Source organism: Coccinella septempunctata, chromosome 6, assembly GCF_907165205.1.
Source record: "Coccinella septempunctata chromosome 6, icCocSept1.1, whole genome shotgun sequence".
Lineage (NCBI taxonomy): Eukaryota > Metazoa > Arthropoda > Insecta > Coleoptera > Coccinellidae > Coccinella > Coccinella septempunctata.
This window is the reverse complement of record NC_058194.1, coordinates 19,096,579-19,114,181: the sequence shown is the minus strand read 5'-3', so window position 1 is coordinate 19,114,181 and position 17,603 is coordinate 19,096,579. Positions and strand designations below refer to the sequence as shown.

Here is a 17,603-nt window from a genome sequence, read left to right as displayed (position 1 = left end):
TAGGAGATATTAGTATATTCTGTACGACGAGCAAATTAAGGTTCATTCTGTATTTTTTTTCAATGAAGAGAATGAAATATAGTGATAAAAAAACTCATACAAAATCAATTATACTACTGATAATAATAATTTTCTCGTATTCCCCAAAAAGGCGATATCTAACTTGCCTAATTCAGAACGATGTTTTTCGATCAATAAAGCAATTTTGTGTTGGGATTCCTGTTCCATTTCTTCCTTCATCGTTTCCAAGGTTTTCCTCAGCATGGTCACCTGTTGTTGCCATCCGAATTCTACTTCCTTGATGCGCTGCTCCGTTTCCCTGTTTATGTTGTCTGCGGAACAAAATCTGAATTTCAGCATCGTAAGTTTTTCAAACACTCAACTAGCTCTCTTAAACACCCACGAAAAAAAATTGCAGTCACTTGTGTGATATTTAAAGAATTCTGATCGCTTCGAGACGCCAGGTTTATTAATAGATTGTATAAATAGCAAACTGTGTCGTTCAGCTTTTGTCAACGAAGAAATAACGAAAATGTGCGATGAAGAAGAAAATTCTAACAAATCACAATAATGAAACAAAAACAGAATGGAATAGTACTAAAAAAAACATGTACTAATGCAAAAATAAGACAGACATAGACGTCATCAACAGGTTGAACCTTATTTAGACTATTTAGCAACTATTAACTTATAAAGGGGTTTATGGAGGCTTCTTAACCATTCTAAATGACAGATGACAGATGGTAATGGCAAACGTGAATTTTGATTTCTTCCCCAAAATATTTTAACGAACGGAATTCGTGTGTCACCCTATATAGCAATAGACAAGGTGTTAGAGTTCAATGGCTTATTCGGCCATTGAAACTTAATTAGTTTACTGAACTAGACCAACCCTGACTATAAGCAGAGTCAACCTGAATTGGTAAATTCTCTAGTATACGTATTTGCACACATTTGACTCCTACGCTAGATGATCAGATGATATCGTGAAGACCATCCATCAATTTTCCTCGACAAGTCGAGCTGATGATGAATGTTGATAATCAAAGTTATGTTATATGGAGGGTGGACACTTTTTGCAGATGAAGTATGCTTATAAATATGATATCTACTCAATATTTACTCGACATGTTCCGAGTTCTCCAGTCATCATTAAGAGTGTAAAAATCATATGACGGTAGTAGTTTTGTCATCTTAGGATGCCTCCCATATAGAAAAGGAGTCTCTACTGATGCCCCTGACGTAACTTGGGCCTGCGCTCTAAAATTTCCTAAAAAGTTCAATTTCGTCACGCTTTGCTAGTGACAGCGAAAGGTGCGAAACGTTCTGGAGATGGTAGAAGGCACGAAACCTTTTCGCGAATCGCCAACGACCTATGTTTTTTCACGAAGAATCGTAGTTTCTCCAGTTGACACTTTTGCCCACTTAAACGAAAAACAACACGGAGATTTATGAATGGAAGCCATCTAGTGCCTTAGTTAAAAGATCATTTTTATCCATCTCGACCTCGAACAAGAGAAATTATCCCGTGAGAAATGGTTACGCGTCGAAAGAATCCGCCGTGTTTCTGATGGTCAGAAACGAACATCCCTTAATGTTTCCCATCGATGTAGAACACCCAGTTCCCAGTTCTGTCATCGGTTCCAACTTTCTCTGATCATCGATCCTCCCATAGGTGAGAATTGCGCTGCATCACACATGTGACACTTGTGCTTTCCCATGACAGTTGTTGTTCTCCTTTCACAGCGAGTGGATAAATGAAATGAGCAAATACCAAAAATTCGTGATGAAACATACAATAGCGGGTGAACGAGAGACGAAACGGCTTCGGGCTTCGAACGATCTACCAAGATAGAAGAAGATGAAGAAGAAAAGGATGAACATTCTCCGTCATTTCAAGTATCAAAAGTATATGATTTATTCGAAAAAATCTTGAAATGCCTTTCAGGGTCAAGGTCAAAGTAATGCTGTATCCTGCAAGGGCGGTCCTAGACTGATTTTCTGGGGGGGGGTAGTAATTGAAAGAACAATTGAAATTTCCAATTAAGACTTCAAATAACACCCTTTAGGTATCTTTAGTTAGCATTTGCAGTACCATATTTTTATTCTTTAAATTGTACAGTGCATCCCATTTTGGGTGAGACAGCCAGAGGGTTTCTCGCTTGTTATTTGAGATAGAGCCTTGCGGTTTTCACGTTTCTGACCTCCTTTTTTGTGAAATTCTGCGTAAAATCCTGTGGCGTACTCAATTTTTGTTTTTGGGGTATGGTTTTGAAGATACGACACAAACCCATATTTTTTTCAATGGAACACCCTGTATTTCATTACTTCGTTGAATTCGTTATTCTTTTCCCTTCAAAATTATGTATAACATTATATAGGTAGAATGTTCAGAAATGCTAAAGAACACTAAAACATCACATAATGATGATTTTTTGTTAGTGAGCCATGAATTTTCCAAGTTTCAATAAGAGGATTATTACTTTTGATTATTAAGAGTAGTATTTCATGTATGATACAAACATCCTCGTTGTTATTATGGTTACTATACATTTGGAAGCATTGTTCAATCAAGTAGGCATTGAAGAGAAAAAAACAAATCTGATCTAGCAGTCATCGCTTTGAATTGTTATTTTGTTTAGACACAACAGTCCCGAAGAACTTCGTGCATCAACAGAGAAATTACAAAGCAGCCCTTTTATAATATTAAATGCACTCAGGAATTGTATAATGACCTATAAAGTATAAAGTCCTTATACTACGTATTGAAAAGGTTTGTCAATTATGTATTAGGCAAAACGGACAGCAATTTGAACAGTTTAATTAGTAAAATATTATGCAATGTTGAAAATTTTTATCAATACCAATTAATATTTTATTGGTTACGAACCGCTGAATTCAAATTTTATTTATATATTATTTTGTTAAAATCCATCAACAGAATCGTAACTTATAAAAAGCAAATTATTTCAATTAGTCTATTGAAGGAGTGACTTTTCTGAAAACTATTCTTGACTGACAACTTCCTATTTTTTTTTTATGTTTCCATGCCATCCAAAATTTCCTAGCATAGCATCTATGATGAATAAATTTCTTATAAATCAACTAAAATTTCTTCTAATTCCTAGTACTCATTGGAAAAACTAAACTAAACAATATTATATTGGGGAAACGCAAACCATAACAGTACCTTCGTTTTATTTTTCGTGTTAGTGATGAGTGTATTATCTTTGTTTCCATCTAATTGATTCTTCTTCTCTAAAATCATCATTGTGTGATGTTTGAGTGTTTTTCGGCATTTCTGAATTCAACGAAGTAATAAAGTACAGGGTGTTCCATTGAAAAAAATATAAGTTTGTGTCGTTTCTTCAAAACCATACCACGAAAAAAAAAATTGAGAACGACACTGTATTTTACGCAAAATTTTGTATCAGACGTAGTTTTCAGCTCAGCATTATTTCTCAAAACTTCGGAGATAAAGTAGGGATACGAAAAGTATCAATTTCCAACATCGCCCTGTATCTCATAAACGGAAACAGTTATGCAAAATCTGATTAGGATAACCTGAGTTTCACAAAAAAAGTAGGAAAGGATCGTGAAAACCGCAAGGTTCTATACTAAATAACAAGCGAGAAACCTGGCTGTCTCGGCCGAGATGAGATGCACTGTAAAGGAATCTCTCCTTTTCATTTCATTATAATATTGTTTTTTCTTAGTTTTTTTATATAAAAATTCAAGAAATCGTATTCGTTATGGGCTCTGGGGGGGGGTAATTACCCCCTTTACCCCCCCCCGTAGGACCGCCCTTGGTATCCTGCACACCAACGTTGCGCAAACAACTCTTACAAGGGTAATTTCTCGGCTTTTTGAAAGAGTCATATAACGATGATTGCTCACATAAGTAGGTATGCCTGCAAGAGGAGTTGGAATAAGATCCAGATTTGACGGAGGCCTGTTTAACCTGAAGCGCCTCAGGGCCTCAGAGCAAAAACCCGTAAAAAGTTCATCACGGAACTTCAATATGCAGACGACTGCGCACTTATCGCTAGCAGCTCAGAGGATCTACAGTTAATGTTGGACACCTATAAACATATATACGAAGCTTTTGGCTTTAGACTCAATTTTGACAAAACCAAAATCCTGGTCCACCAAAAAGCCTTCAAACAGATATCAGTCTGGAGGATGAAACTCTAGAATAGGTCGAGGAGTTCAAATACTTGGGAAATTCAATAAATACTAGGGCTAACCTGGACACGGAAATACACAACCGTATCATTTCGGCATCACGGGCGTTTTGGAAGCTAAGGGACAGAGTGTTTCAAAATCACGACCTCAATCTGAAGACCAAGACAGCTATTCACAAAGCATTTGTGCCATAACTCATAGACCATTGCAAAATGAATAAGGAACCTAAATTACTTTTATGTAATCACAACTAGAATTGAAGCAAAAAACAATTCCTGGATGTACCCGCAACGAAATGAAAATGAATTTTCAGTAAGAAATGCCAAACTCACCTAGCTCTTTGTCATGCTCTAACATCAATTTCTCGTACCGTTCATGATGGTTCATATCGATCTTATCCATGAGTCTCCTGAGATCTAGAACATCTTGATCAGTCTTTGATTGTTGCCTCTCTATTTCCTCTTGGAAATATGAGTCTTTCTCATCTATGGTTTTCCTGAGAAATTCCACCTGTAAGCATCAATTAATCAGGGGAATTGCACCAGAGAAACACTAACGATGGGCAGCAGAAGACTGTTTCTTATTATCACTAGTGAAAAATAACTCTACAAAATGCTTAAGAAGATGCTATCCCTGGTGCAGCTGTACGTAGTTAATATAAACTATTAAAAAATATATCTACAGTTATTGAATTGGATGATGATCCAATGATGATATTTCTTATATATTTATTGGAAAACATGCTGAAAGTTTTGCTCATATTACTTATTATAATTATTTTACTTATTATTTCCAACCTACCTCTTTCGAACATTCCTTAATTTTGTTTTCCCATTCTTTTTTGGCCATTTCGAATTCTCTTTCTTTTTCTTCTCTCACCCTTTGAACGGCTCCATGCTGTTCTTCAGTATAAATTTGTTCCAATTCTTCTTTCAACCTTCCAATCTCATGTAATAATTTGTCCTCCCAATATTTGGCTATTTCCATTCGCTTCTCGTCTAGCGTTTGTTGTAATTTCCTTTCTTTGTCTAAGAGTTCCTGCCTATGGAGCCTCTGTATATGTTGTATATTTTCTTTTTCTGTTTCTATCATTTTTCTCAGTCTTAAAGCTTCACTTTTAAGGTTAGATTCAGCTGATTTCATCTGTTCCTGTTTCTCTTTCATGGACTGCAGTGATTGCGCCTGTTCTTCAGTTAGACCTCTGAGTTTAACGACTTCGGATTCGTATTTTTTTAGGGAGCTGAGCTAGAAAAGAAATCGTATCAGAGTTCGAAAATTTCGACTCATACGCAAATAATATTCATATCCCGGCTTCTCTTTTTGATTTTCATATAAACAAATCTAGTGGTGAATGATAAAAATTACCTGTTCAATAACCTCCTCTGCCTCTTTCATTTTATGCTCGGCATGTTTGTAAGCTTTCAGTAAACGTTCTTCCATACATCTATCTTTTTCCTCCAATCTTTTTTTACAGTTCTGTTGAACTTCTCGTAACTTCCATTCGAAATCGTCTAGAAGATCCTGTTCCTTCATTATGTTTATCGTTCTGAGCTTTTCGAAATCCTCTTTCCACTTAGCTTCGATTTCAGTTTTTTGCCGAATCGCCTGCTCTACCACCTCCTTGTTCCTTTTGTCTTCTTCTATTTTCTCCGCTTTCATTTGTTCGTGTTGTTTTACAAGAGCTATTTTCTCCTGTTTCAAACTTTCTATCTGCTGTTCCAACCAGTTAATTTTGGTTTTTAGTTGTCTGATGACTTCCTGTAATTCTTCAATTTTTGATTTAGATTTGTTTTCAGCCTCCAGAAAGCCTTCTGCAATCAAGAAAAATGTTATGCTTTTATCATCTATCTTTCAATGAATAAGTTTGACCAAAAATAATCTAAAAAATTTTAAAAAATTTCCTGAATAATGCTTTCGAAACAGGTACCATAATACGTTCAAATAGGTTTTATTTGAGGATACCAAGGCACGTTATTCTCTTATGCTATTTGTATTCTTCGGATTAATCAGTTAATCTCCACACACACATTTTTTACGTTACCAGTTTTTTAGATGATGCGTATCAAAAGAGTGAATTCTTCGTAGCCTTATCTTGAAAAAAGGTACTCATCGAGAAATTAACCGATTTCGGGTAATTCAAGTGTGTCTTTTCAAGGTGAATCAAAATTGTCGACCAGTACTACTAGTGCTGGTGGTGTCAAATGATCTATGTTCGAAATCACTTACTGAGTGTGCTACAACCTCGCAAAGTGTCTTTGGACAAGCAACCTGTTCATTTATGCATATATTAAGACTATTTTTGGTCGACAAAAGCTTCAATTCGTATTTTCTCAAAAAAAAAACAATAATTTATCAAAGATAAATAATCTCATCCTTAGTGTATAAATTGACTCACCTGTTTTAGCTTCCAAAGTTTCCGTTAGACGGGAATTATTCTCCCTGAACTTAGTCAGCTCAGCCTCCAAATTTCGAATTCTTGTTTTAGTCATCTCCGACTCTTTATTCGCAGCTTGAAGTTCGGTTTGTAATCCTGCAAGATAACGTCATCACTGATTAATTTAAGTATAGAATTAAATAAGATTCCATAGCTTCCTTCTTCCTAATCATTTCAATCATTATCCATTCCAAATCTTATTCTGTCGTTCGAGACTATGATGAAATTACCAGTTTTACGCAGAATTTTCGTGCCCAATAAACATGCCGAATTCAATAAAATGTTAGTTTATTAATAAGGTGAGCGGTACAGTTATGGGACACTATTTAAAATGGGTAAACTTTCAATATTAAGATAAAGAATTAATTACAAAATCTTCGTTTTGAATTCATTCGAAATATTCCCATGTTAATGTCTCCTTTCAAATTTTCGGCTTTCCTTTCATGTATACAGGGTGAATCATAACGATTGGGACATAGTCGTTATTAGGAAAAATTATGGAGATTGGATCAAATATTAATGAAATATTATTGTGGAATTAGAAAGCGTGGAAGTTAATTTTTGCTTTTTGTTAATAAATTCGGTATTTATTGTTAATTGTTATCGAAATGGCGCCTAGGCATAACTTTGGACGTGTGTATTTTATGTAGACACATTTATTCTTCAGAATAGACGTCAAGTGAATGATTCCTGAAGATGAAATTAAGCAGTAGCTTCTTTTAACATAATATTCTAGTGATTTTGATTAGATATTGGTAATTGGTTTACTTGTTTTAACGATAGTTTGAACTGGTTTCGGGGAAGATGCTATTGGCTTAAGTGTTTTATATAAGAGATCTCAACTATTATTTTATTTATGCAATATATAGTGTCAGAATAATGTTGCTTGTTAATTTCATTTTTTCTTATTGAAGTATTTTTGCTGTGAAACCAATATACATAGGTATCCAGTCTATTGTTGAACGCTCTTTATAAAACTGCTGATTTTTTATGGTCATAAATAAGTGAAAATAGTACTACTCACTATCCATTCCTGCAGATTTTGCGAATACGTCCCGTTGAAGTTCTTCCATTTGGAACCTGAGTTTATTTGCTTCTGCATCTCGTAAAGATAGCTGCTTCGTTAGATCGTTCAATTCACTTTGAAATTTTGCTTCTTGATTAATAAGATTCTTCCTGAAAAAAACAATGATTAACGGAAATGAATAATTTAGATAACAGTGGATGAAATGTATGTATTATCTTGCACCTATTTAATCGATTTATTATTTATAGGAACAAGAAAGACAAAAAACAGATGGATTTGTTTTTTTTTATCACGATATTTGCTTGTTGATTTTTCTTTTTAAATGCGTTTGCATTGCACCCCCTTTCCTCTACTAAGGGTAGAGGATGCTTAATATTATTTTTATTCAAAATCGTCTCATTCGAGGTGTAAGTTGTGTGTCTCTGACGAGGTCAAATGAGACCGAAATCATGATCATGATCGATTCGTCGATGAAATTAACTTTCTAACGATGCTCCGAGTGATGGTGGTAAGCTAGTTCGATTTATATCGTGCTATTTGTAGATTCTTTATCAATGGATGTTATGTATCTGAATTAATTTTAATTTTTATTTCCCACTTATTCATTTGATTATTAATGTTAGTATTTTTTTGGATTACTTCAAGAAGGAGTATCTCAATAATAATTACTTCCTTCCAGATCACTGTGTTCTTAGATGAAACGAATAGCAAAGAAGACATCCATCGATTTCAAACAGCAAGAAACATGAAAACGGGCATCTTCAGTTGTGTAATATTTATTTCGGGCATTATCATGGCTGCTCCAGAAAAGATCGATACAAACGTAAGGTTATTTTTGTAAAAACTATGTCAAGATTCACTTAAGTTATAATTTCGGAATTTCCAATTTCGAAAAGAAGTAGGTATTTGATTATTATTTGAACTGAATTTCATTGAATGATATGAGGAATAAAAATAGTTCATTTTCAGGGCCTTCTTAAGGTATCGATATTTTTTTCTTCTTTGTGCCCTGGAAGCAGAAAATTCATAACTCAGCAGTTGTATCCCAACTACGAAGGTTTAAAGCATAGAATTGTGATAGAGTGGGTGCTTTATCAAGAAGATACGGTAATGAAGATTGTTTATATTATTCTCAACATGATGCAGGATTTCCTCCTTATTTAATTCAAATTTTTCAAAAAAATCAGGGCTTTGATGACGTCAAATTTTACTGCATGCATGGCTCCAAAGAGTGCGATTTCAATAGATATATAGTTTGTGCCTTGAATCAAGGTAGAGGTCAAGATAGAGATGTCAAGTTCATTAATTGTATAATGCATGAGTATGACTTCAGAAATGTAAGTAAATTAACAAAATTATTTATTACCACTGATTTCAAACTATTTCGAATATTTTCGAATATACCAATGTCAGATGCTTTTCATTGAGGTAGAACTAATTTTTTCTGTACCGAGTTATCCTTACAGAGAGAACCATAATTTACCCTTATTTCTTAATTTATGGGCACAAGAGCATTGAAATATTCAACAGATATAGTATCCTCTTGATTGTCTAAATGTTTATTTCCACATGGCTAGGTCTAGAATGATACAGAGTGAGTAAATTTAACTCAATACTGATAGACTAAATGAAATACCTAAAATTTGTAGAAATAAAAAAACCATAATATTCAGGAATGAAATTCATTGAAATATCTTACTTGAGATATTGAAACTTGAAAGATAGAATAAGTTTGAAAATATAATCAACGGAAAACTAACGTTTATTTATAAACAAAAACTACAGAGAAATGATTGATGAAAATCTTATTTACCTAATAGGTACTACACAATTTTTTTTTCAGTGTTTGGCAAAATTCGGTTATCGATGGTCCAAATTCAGAAATTGCATAGATCAGAAGGGCTACTCAATTTTATCTCATCATGTAGCCAAAGTGAAGAAAATCAAACTAAGACGACTCAGTTATATTCCTGCTATAATATATGATGATCAAGATTATGAGAATATCGATTTTTTGTCATTGAGAAAATTCCGACAAACTGTTTGTTCCAAATTAGTTTCTCCTCTGCCCAACATTTGTCATAAAAAAGTGGAGAAACCAATAATAAAGGGTCTTGTATTAAAATAGTGTCACCTACTTAATAATAATATTTAAAGTACTATTGATTGTCATTTTCACAAACCCATTTATGATGCATTTATGTAAGAGTTAAGCATGTAAACCCATTGAAAACAAATGGGAGAACTGGAAGAAGCCAATCAACTACTAGCAAATCTTTGTGTCCATATCACAAGGATAGAAATAATGACCAAAGTTGAAAGTACACAAATGTGAATACAAAATGATGCACTCTATAGCACTGCAGGACATACGTAGAATTGTATTCTACAGTTTGTCAGTTTATTTGCTTCAAATTCTTCAGAAGGTTCGTGAAAAAGATCTCATGAAAAGAGAACGCTTGAGTTCACCAAATATTGAGTATTTTCCGGGGTGTTTGGCTGTATTCTCTTTGGTGTTACACATGAAGCCTTTGAAAATGAACTGAACCATCTATGACTGACTAATTGGAAAATATTTTTTCAAGAATGATGTTTGGGAACGCAAAAATCAAATGTGGGGGACAATACTGTGAAAATTTATAAATGAGTTATAGGTAACTGTGAATATTCTTCAAACTTTACTTGTCTCAGCGGAGAAGATCAACTCCGGTTGATGAAACAATAATTTCTTTGTTCTATTCCTACGCAATATTCAAGTTTTACACAATATGAAGGATCTGATATCTTTGACCGTGAGCGAAACAGTGGAAGAAACATGGCGATACTTTATAACGTTGTTTTGAAACAGAAAAGTCGTCTCGACTATCACCATTGGTTTCTATTCTAATTTAAAACATTTGATTCAGAGCCAATGGATTACTTCAAGGGATTGACGTAAATGATGACGATAATCAACAGATTCGTGATAACTTTCAAGAGCTTGCCGGATATGCAGCCTACAAAATATGCCAATAGTCTATAAATTTCGTACAGATTCAATTTGCTATTACTTTGTAGGCCATCTGTTACGGAGTTTTTATTGGGGGTGATGTATTAGAAACGATTTATTGGGAAAACTTGTTATTCTGAATGATAAAAGATATCCTCTAATGCTAATTAGTTTAACATATTCTACATTACTCCTTTTACAGATCAGATCCTAGCTTACCCTGTCTGATAAAGAAAATTAATTAGAAACTTGACAAAAGGCTCCGATATAAGCATGCAAAGTGGTAGTTGTTGTAGGGCGAATTCGATAAATTGATTGCGAATGAATAAATTTTTCGATATTGCATTGCTGTTATCGTCCTTTTACCTTTGCCTTCAATTACTTCATTTCCCTCTTTTGAACTAGTTTTGTGATTTTTTTTCGAGTGTTTGATGCTCACATAACAGAGCCGGAAACGTTTCAACAGCTACTAGTTATTTTGTCACAGCTCTGGCAACAAATTGAGCAGGATGATTTAATAGAACGCATGCATAGAAGATGTCAAGCAGTTGTTGATTCATGTGGTGTGTCAGAATGTTGGTTTTCCGTAAAATTTTGTTCTATTCGTATCTTTGTAACGGCGAATACATAATTTGAATTTTGAAATCTTATCATTTTATAAGCTGGAAAACTCTGGATATATTTCAAAAGGAAATTGGGTTTTTCTGCGAAGAGCACCAAGAAAGTACATAGATAGATCTATATCCTTAGCTTTTGATGATCAATTTATCGTATTTTGAAATCACTGATTATAATTTTTGTTAATTCTTTTCTATTACATTTCCTGTAAAAATTGGATGTAGAGAAGAAGAACTATTGACAAAAGTTCTCAAGAAAACAGGTAAGTATTTTGACCAATGGAGAATGTAAGTTATTATTATGATGCCGTTTGATGAATGTTTGAAAGTTATAAAACTCCAACAAAGTATGTAGTTATTTCTATAATCTACCATTATGATGGTAAGGACCTTTTTGCACCTTTCAGTGGACATGAAAAATCAGTGTCATTGGGTTTTTAGATAATTTCTAATAATATTCATGAATAATGTATTTAACGCCACAAAAATTCAATACCTAAATGCTATTGAGCTGATGATAAAAAAAAGGAGATTTGTAGAAAAAAAAAAACTATGATATGAGGTACCTAGCTCACTCCCCAAGAAATTGGGCTATAAGGATCAACATAAATAATTTTAAAATCATAGTTGTTTCAAATAATAATATAGTCAATATACCCCAAATGATTCAGATCATAAGCACAGAGTGAGATGAAAGTAACGCATAAAATTCATATTTTCAGTATTAACTATTTTTATTCAAAAACAAGCAACTTTCCATATACAGAGTGTCCCGGCACAAAGTGACTCTTTCTCAGATTTGAAAAAAGTATGAAGACGAGTCAGTAATGCCTTAATTTTTTTTTCCTACAATGCCACCCCAATGCGAAAGATTTGTGCCTTCATAATTCAATTCTGGATTCTTGAATCAATACAAATTGTATCAGTATTATTTTATGTACCTATTTTATCATTAATTATGCAAAAAACAGTTTCTCACCTTTAAGTGGGTCCGTTCCTGGCAGTCCTAAGGACTTATGGATAAAGTTTCTTTCCAACACTTCCGAATCAATTACAAATATCAATTTGTAATTGATTCGGAAGTTAACAGAAAAAACTTAATATTGGGATTACCATTTAGAGCCACATATCTTCGCAGGGGAGAGTCGTAAGAAAAAAATTAAAACATTGCTGACTCGTCTTTCATTCACACCTGAGAAAGAATCGGGATGTTTCGGTACACCCTGTAGAATTGAGGACTTTGCCATGAATCTTTTTGCCGAAATGGTAAGGGATCTTTTATTGCTGAGGATGATTTGGTGATGATGGTTTTTTTATCAACCTTTCTTTAATTGTAAAAATGATATAGTTAAACACATTGAATTTGAATTTTCACTTCTTTTTCGTATTTTCAGGTTGAGGTCGATTACAACCATTTTCGGTGTTCTTTCTTATTTGACTACCTGTTGTTTGCAATCTTATTTTAATTTTTTTCAGAAAATATACGCATACGTTCATTTGCTCATAATACCTATATACTACATATATTTTATTAGTATTCTGATATTGATTTTATTTTCAGGAGCTGAAATTTGCGAACAGTAAGAATATTAATTGAAAAACATAGGTAGGTAATTTTTATTCTAATACAGAATGTAGGTATCAATTATCATTCAATTTTGTATGTGTGATTTTTCAGATAATTCGTTTTAAGAAAAAGGCATGTTATCACTTCTTAAGTGTATGACATTGATCGCAAAAACATATAAAAAGTAAGAATTCGAATTCTATAATCTTAACAATTTTATCCCTTCAATAAAAGGTAGGAGAATAAGAAAACCTTCAGTCAACAAATCGTCCTAAGCAACAAAGGTCTAGCAATCATTTATAAAACTAAACCACCCTTCACCGCTCGTAAGGGGAGCATGACGAACTTCTCAATGATACTTGAAAAATGGCGTAATTGGCAATTGAAATTGAGTTGTTCGTTCTTTTTTTTAATGGTAATCACCAAATGAAATATGATTTTGTACGTTACTTTTTACTCACTCTGTAGCATTCTGCCATTCATTTCGCAATGAAATTCCTCAAGAGTTTCTCATACTACTACTATCCTTCTGGACTATTAAAAATACCTTGGCGTCCGTCTCGTTCAGAAATAAGTCATTCTGTTATTATCTTCACGATTCCGACAAACAGTGATACGATTGTTAAACGTGGGACCTCAAAATATTTATAAATAGATTTCGTTGAAATGATTCACTTTCGAAACCAATGCGAGTTGATGTAAGAGTTTAGAAAAAATAGGAACATACTCTTTTTCCTCATGAATCTTCGGCGTTGTCTTCGGCGAAAAACCAGGACCAGTTGTAATTTGAGTTATGTTCTTGTTTGCATCCTTGATCTCGGATTTTTCGCTCAATCTGTACAGCTCTGGGGTGGTGTTGGATCTCTCCTTGAACTTTTTTATCTCCAATTTCGGACTGGCAGGGGGTGTGCTGGTGTTTTCCCTCTTAGATCCGGGAACTGGAGCCCTTGGCGCGATTGCCAAAGTGCCATGTCCGCATGGTTTGACGTTTTGCCTCGGTTCTGGCGTCTTCAGGGCACCCGCGTAGGATAACATGGAAACGGGGGTTTGATCCATGGGTTTTCTAACTTCGTCACCACCCTCAGGAAAGCCCTGCTTTTCCGAGATTTCCCTTGGGCCCGGCACTCCACCGACTGCACAATTTTCCCGCAATTCCGAGGATGCCAATGACGACGTATGGTTTGGCACCGATTGCACGTCGACTTTGAGCGCAGTCTCCGAATTGGCAACATTCTGACTCGGTTCTCCACCAGCACCCATTGTCTGCCATTCATGAGTTCGACCCTTCGGGGGTTCCCTGCTCCTCCTTTCCTCCTTGCCCCTTTCCGGTTCCTTCTTGGAGCGTTTGAAGAAGTTGAACATCTTGGCGAACAGCAGCAGAACGATGCAGATCACTTCGCTCGCGACATATCGCAATGGTCTAGCGAGCTCTCGATGGCTCGCTTCGGCTGCTTGTCGAAACAGCGTTGAGGCCTGAACTGAAAACGCGGTTTACGCCACTTGCGTCCGATTTAAAATTAGAAACCGCTAGTCTCGGCTAATAAACGCTGAGGTTTCAATCACCCTCGTGAAAGTTTCATTCACATTATTGCAAGATAACTGAGAAATTGCTGAATTTCGAATGCAGCAACTGGTTGGAAGGACCGAGATGCGTTGGGAGTCTCGGTGCGAGTGGGGAGCGCTGGAAATAGAGTGACTCGAATACGGAAAAAGAAAAAAAAAACAACTAATGGCTTCTAGGTGTCATCTGGAAATAGAGGCTGAGCGTATAAATTAACCTTGTGCCTTACGTATGGACAAAGAAATCATTGTATTTCTGACGTAACGGTAATTGGTGTCCATTTCTTTAATTGCTTAATTAGGGGAGAAAAATAATTGGACGAATTGCATTGATGCAAGAAGAGTTGCTGGAATTGAGAGTTATTTGAGGTTTGTTGACATTTTTACTAGAAATAAGGAGTATTTAAATTAGTTATTTATTTATTCGGCATATGATATGTTGTTAATGAAAAGTTGCGGAAAATAGTAAGGGGTTCTTTATAAACAATTCTTGTGGGCATCCTCTGATTAGATGCAGCCCCCTTAAGATAGCACATTAAAAGCAATTCTAATTTTTTACTTGGGAACCCAAATTTTGTTGATGTTCCTCTGTATTTGCTAGGGGTAAAAAAAGCCACCTTTGTAATACGTTTGGCAACAAACTTTTTCCTTACTCGTTGTATGCTATTAAAAAATTAATTTTTGATAGCTTGAGTCAATAAGGACTCTTGTAATTTCTTGGCAAGAGTAACAGTTTTTGAGGAAAAGAAATGATATATGAACATACACACACTGTTCTTGAAGCCTTGGATCGGGGTGAGATAGCAGTAGGATTGTTTCTAGACCTGTCGAAAGCCTTCGATTCGTAATTTTGGGAATAAGAGGAGCACAACTCGACCTCTTTAGGAGCTATTCACAGGGCAAAAGACAGCAAGTCCTTATCCAAGTGAACGGTGAAATATTTCTGTCATATTTATGTCAGCAGAAAGACCTATATCCTTGGGTATAATTCAAGGCAGTATACTAGGCCCACTGGTATTCATTTTATACATAAACGACTTCGGTGAAACCCTAACTGATAGAAGAGTGATACCATTGATTGGATTCTGCAGATGGCAAAAACATCCTTACGATATCTCAACAATTGTCCAGCCTTGAACCGAATCTTTGTGCTGTTATGAGCATCAGGCTGAATAGCTGGTGTGGGGACAATACTCTACTGCTGAATACCAACAAGAGCGAATGCATGATTTTCTCTACTGATGGATTCTCTTTAATGTACTTGGATCATTTCACTATTGATGACCACCTTATTAAAGTGTCTAGCACGGTGAAGTTTCTGGGATTGATTATAGATTATACCATGACATGGAATGATTATATATAAAGTATATTATGGGGAAGTTAAACTCGGTAATATATACTTTGAGAATACTAAGAGATTACGTAGAAAATGGAATAGTGAAGATGGTTTACTTCTCAAATTTTCAGTCGCTCTTAACATATGGTTTAATTTTCTGGGGAAGCAGCTCTTCACTTCAAAGTATTTTTATTGTTCAACAACTAGCCATAAGAGTCATTTTCAAACTTGGATTTAGACAGTCTTGTAGGGCTGTCTTTAGGTCCAATAGAATCTTGACAGTGAGTGGTCTTTACATATACAAATGTTTATTGTTCATGCAAAACACAGGAACTATTTTAATAGATTCAAAAACGTGAATAATACAAGAAGAGTATACCCATATTTCTTTATTCATAGACTGAGTATGTATGAAAAAAGTTGCACATATAGGACTATAACATTCTTCAATATGATACCAAGATATATTCAAACACCACTATATTGTAAAAATTTTAAGAAAGAGATTTTTAAGTTGATCATGAATATTGAGCCTCACCATTGTGTATAATTGAGGGTTGAATACTCAAAGGCCTTACTCTACTAAGGAATTTGAGCTTGCATGCTCAATATGTAACCTATTTAGTTCAGGTTCAGTTATATCTTATGTTACTTCTGTACTTTGACTTATTTCCTTTTCCTTGATTTGTTATAAATGATTTTCGGATATAAAGTTTTTTCGCAACTGTTCCTTTACATATTGTATATGCCTGTCTTATATTTGATGCAACGTTTTATTAAATAACTTCAATGGTCAGTCGCCACCAGAAACGACAAAGAGCCATGGAGAGCATGCAGAGAGCAATCTTAATAGGTACGCCTTACGATCTGTTTGTCAACTCCACACTAACAATTTAGAGACAGTATTTTACCCCCATCTGAACATAAACTTTGCACCTCTACAACTTGTATTTTTCAGTGCAAAGCTCACCGGTTCTCTTCTGGTATGTTAAGGTTTTTGTCTCTGATGGCTATTTTCCAGTCGTCAGCATAACTAAATTTCTTTGCTTTCGGTAAGGTCATGTCGGCTGAATACAGGCTGTATAGACCGATAGCAGAAGCGAGTGCACTGATTTTTGAGCTGTACCAAGCTGTTGAGTTTGCTGGTCAAGTCCCTCATGAGGACTTTGGAACTTTTGTGAGAAAGCATTGAATTCACCAATGAGACAGTCTTCCTACTTGGAATGACTCTTGAGAATTTAAGAATCGTTCCCTGTCCCCAAACTAAATCGTATACTGCAATAAGATCTATAAATGCTGCTAATGCTTTCATGTTTGAAAGCCTCCCTCTATAAGTAAAGGATGTTAGTGCTAAACACAATGGGTTCAGCTGCGGTTAGGTCAAAAACCCGCCTTTATTCCACTGAATCTGTACTTTTTCACTTACTCTTTTATAAATTAATCTCTCTAGAAGTTTGTAGATTGTACATGGTAGAGCAATAATATGTCTGTAACTTCTTAGCTTTCGCCAGTCTTTTCCTGCTTTCAGCGTAGCAGTGATTCTTGTGGTGCGCTTAAGTTATATGTCCAAGTCTTATCATATCACTGAAGAATTCTGTCTTTCAATGTTTTATGTTGATACCACAATGGCGGATAAAGTCTGGCTTCCCACAGCAATTTCATTGAGATAGATATTTCAGAGTCTTCTATCTGAGTGTGTTTTGTAGCTTTCAGTTCCCACTTGACTTGAATTGTTTCTTCTTTATCTCTGGCGGCTTTTTAAGTGGGCTGCGAAACTGGTCGGAGGTAGAATGCCATGTTCAGTCTGAGCGATTTGACCTGCAGCCAGTACATTGCTGATGAATATTTCCAACATAAGTGTTCAGAAAAAAAAATCTAAATTAAA

At 35.0% G+C, this 17,603-nt stretch overlaps 2 protein-coding genes across 5 annotated transcripts in view; one reads left to right on the top strand and one right to left on the bottom strand.

Annotated features, from left to right (window-relative positions):
- LOC123314950 (protein FAM184A) overlaps positions 1–17,603 on the bottom strand; it is a 37,537-nt gene that overhangs the window by 3,711 nt on the left and 16,223 nt on the right. For 2 of the 3 annotated variants that reach the window (XM_044900430.1, XM_044900429.1), the window contains exons 2-7: positions 7,644–7,795; positions 6,581–6,715; positions 5,551–5,996; positions 4,987–5,430; positions 4,518–4,695; positions 168–332 (exon numbers count right to left, since the gene is read on the bottom strand). In XM_044900430.1, coding sequence (XP_044756365.1) covers positions 168–332; positions 4,518–4,695; positions 4,987–5,430; positions 5,551–5,996; positions 6,581–6,715; positions 7,644–7,795 — 1,520 coding nt within the window. Of the gene's footprint in view, positions 1–167; positions 333–4,517; positions 4,696–4,986; positions 5,431–5,550; positions 5,997–6,580; positions 6,716–7,643; positions 7,796–13,546; positions 14,395–17,603 lie in introns of those variants that run through there. The other variant, XM_044900428.1, reaches the window with a different exon arrangement.
- LOC123314957 (GILT-like protein 1) lies at positions 8,329–10,878 on the top strand. 2 transcript variants are annotated; one of them, XM_044900446.1, is made up of 4 exons: positions 8,329–8,469; positions 8,616–8,753; positions 8,834–8,983; positions 10,553–10,878. In XM_044900446.1, exons 1-4 carry the CDS (start codon positions 8,392–8,394, stop codon positions 10,577–10,579), a joined length of 393 nt encoding a protein of 130 aa, XP_044756381.1. In that variant the 5' UTR covers positions 8,329–8,391; the 3' UTR covers positions 10,580–10,878. The 2 variants fall into 2 exon arrangements, with proteins under 2 accessions (XP_044756381.1, XP_044756380.1); XM_044900445.1 differs by lacking the exon at positions 10,553–10,878 and adding an exon at positions 9,490–9,808.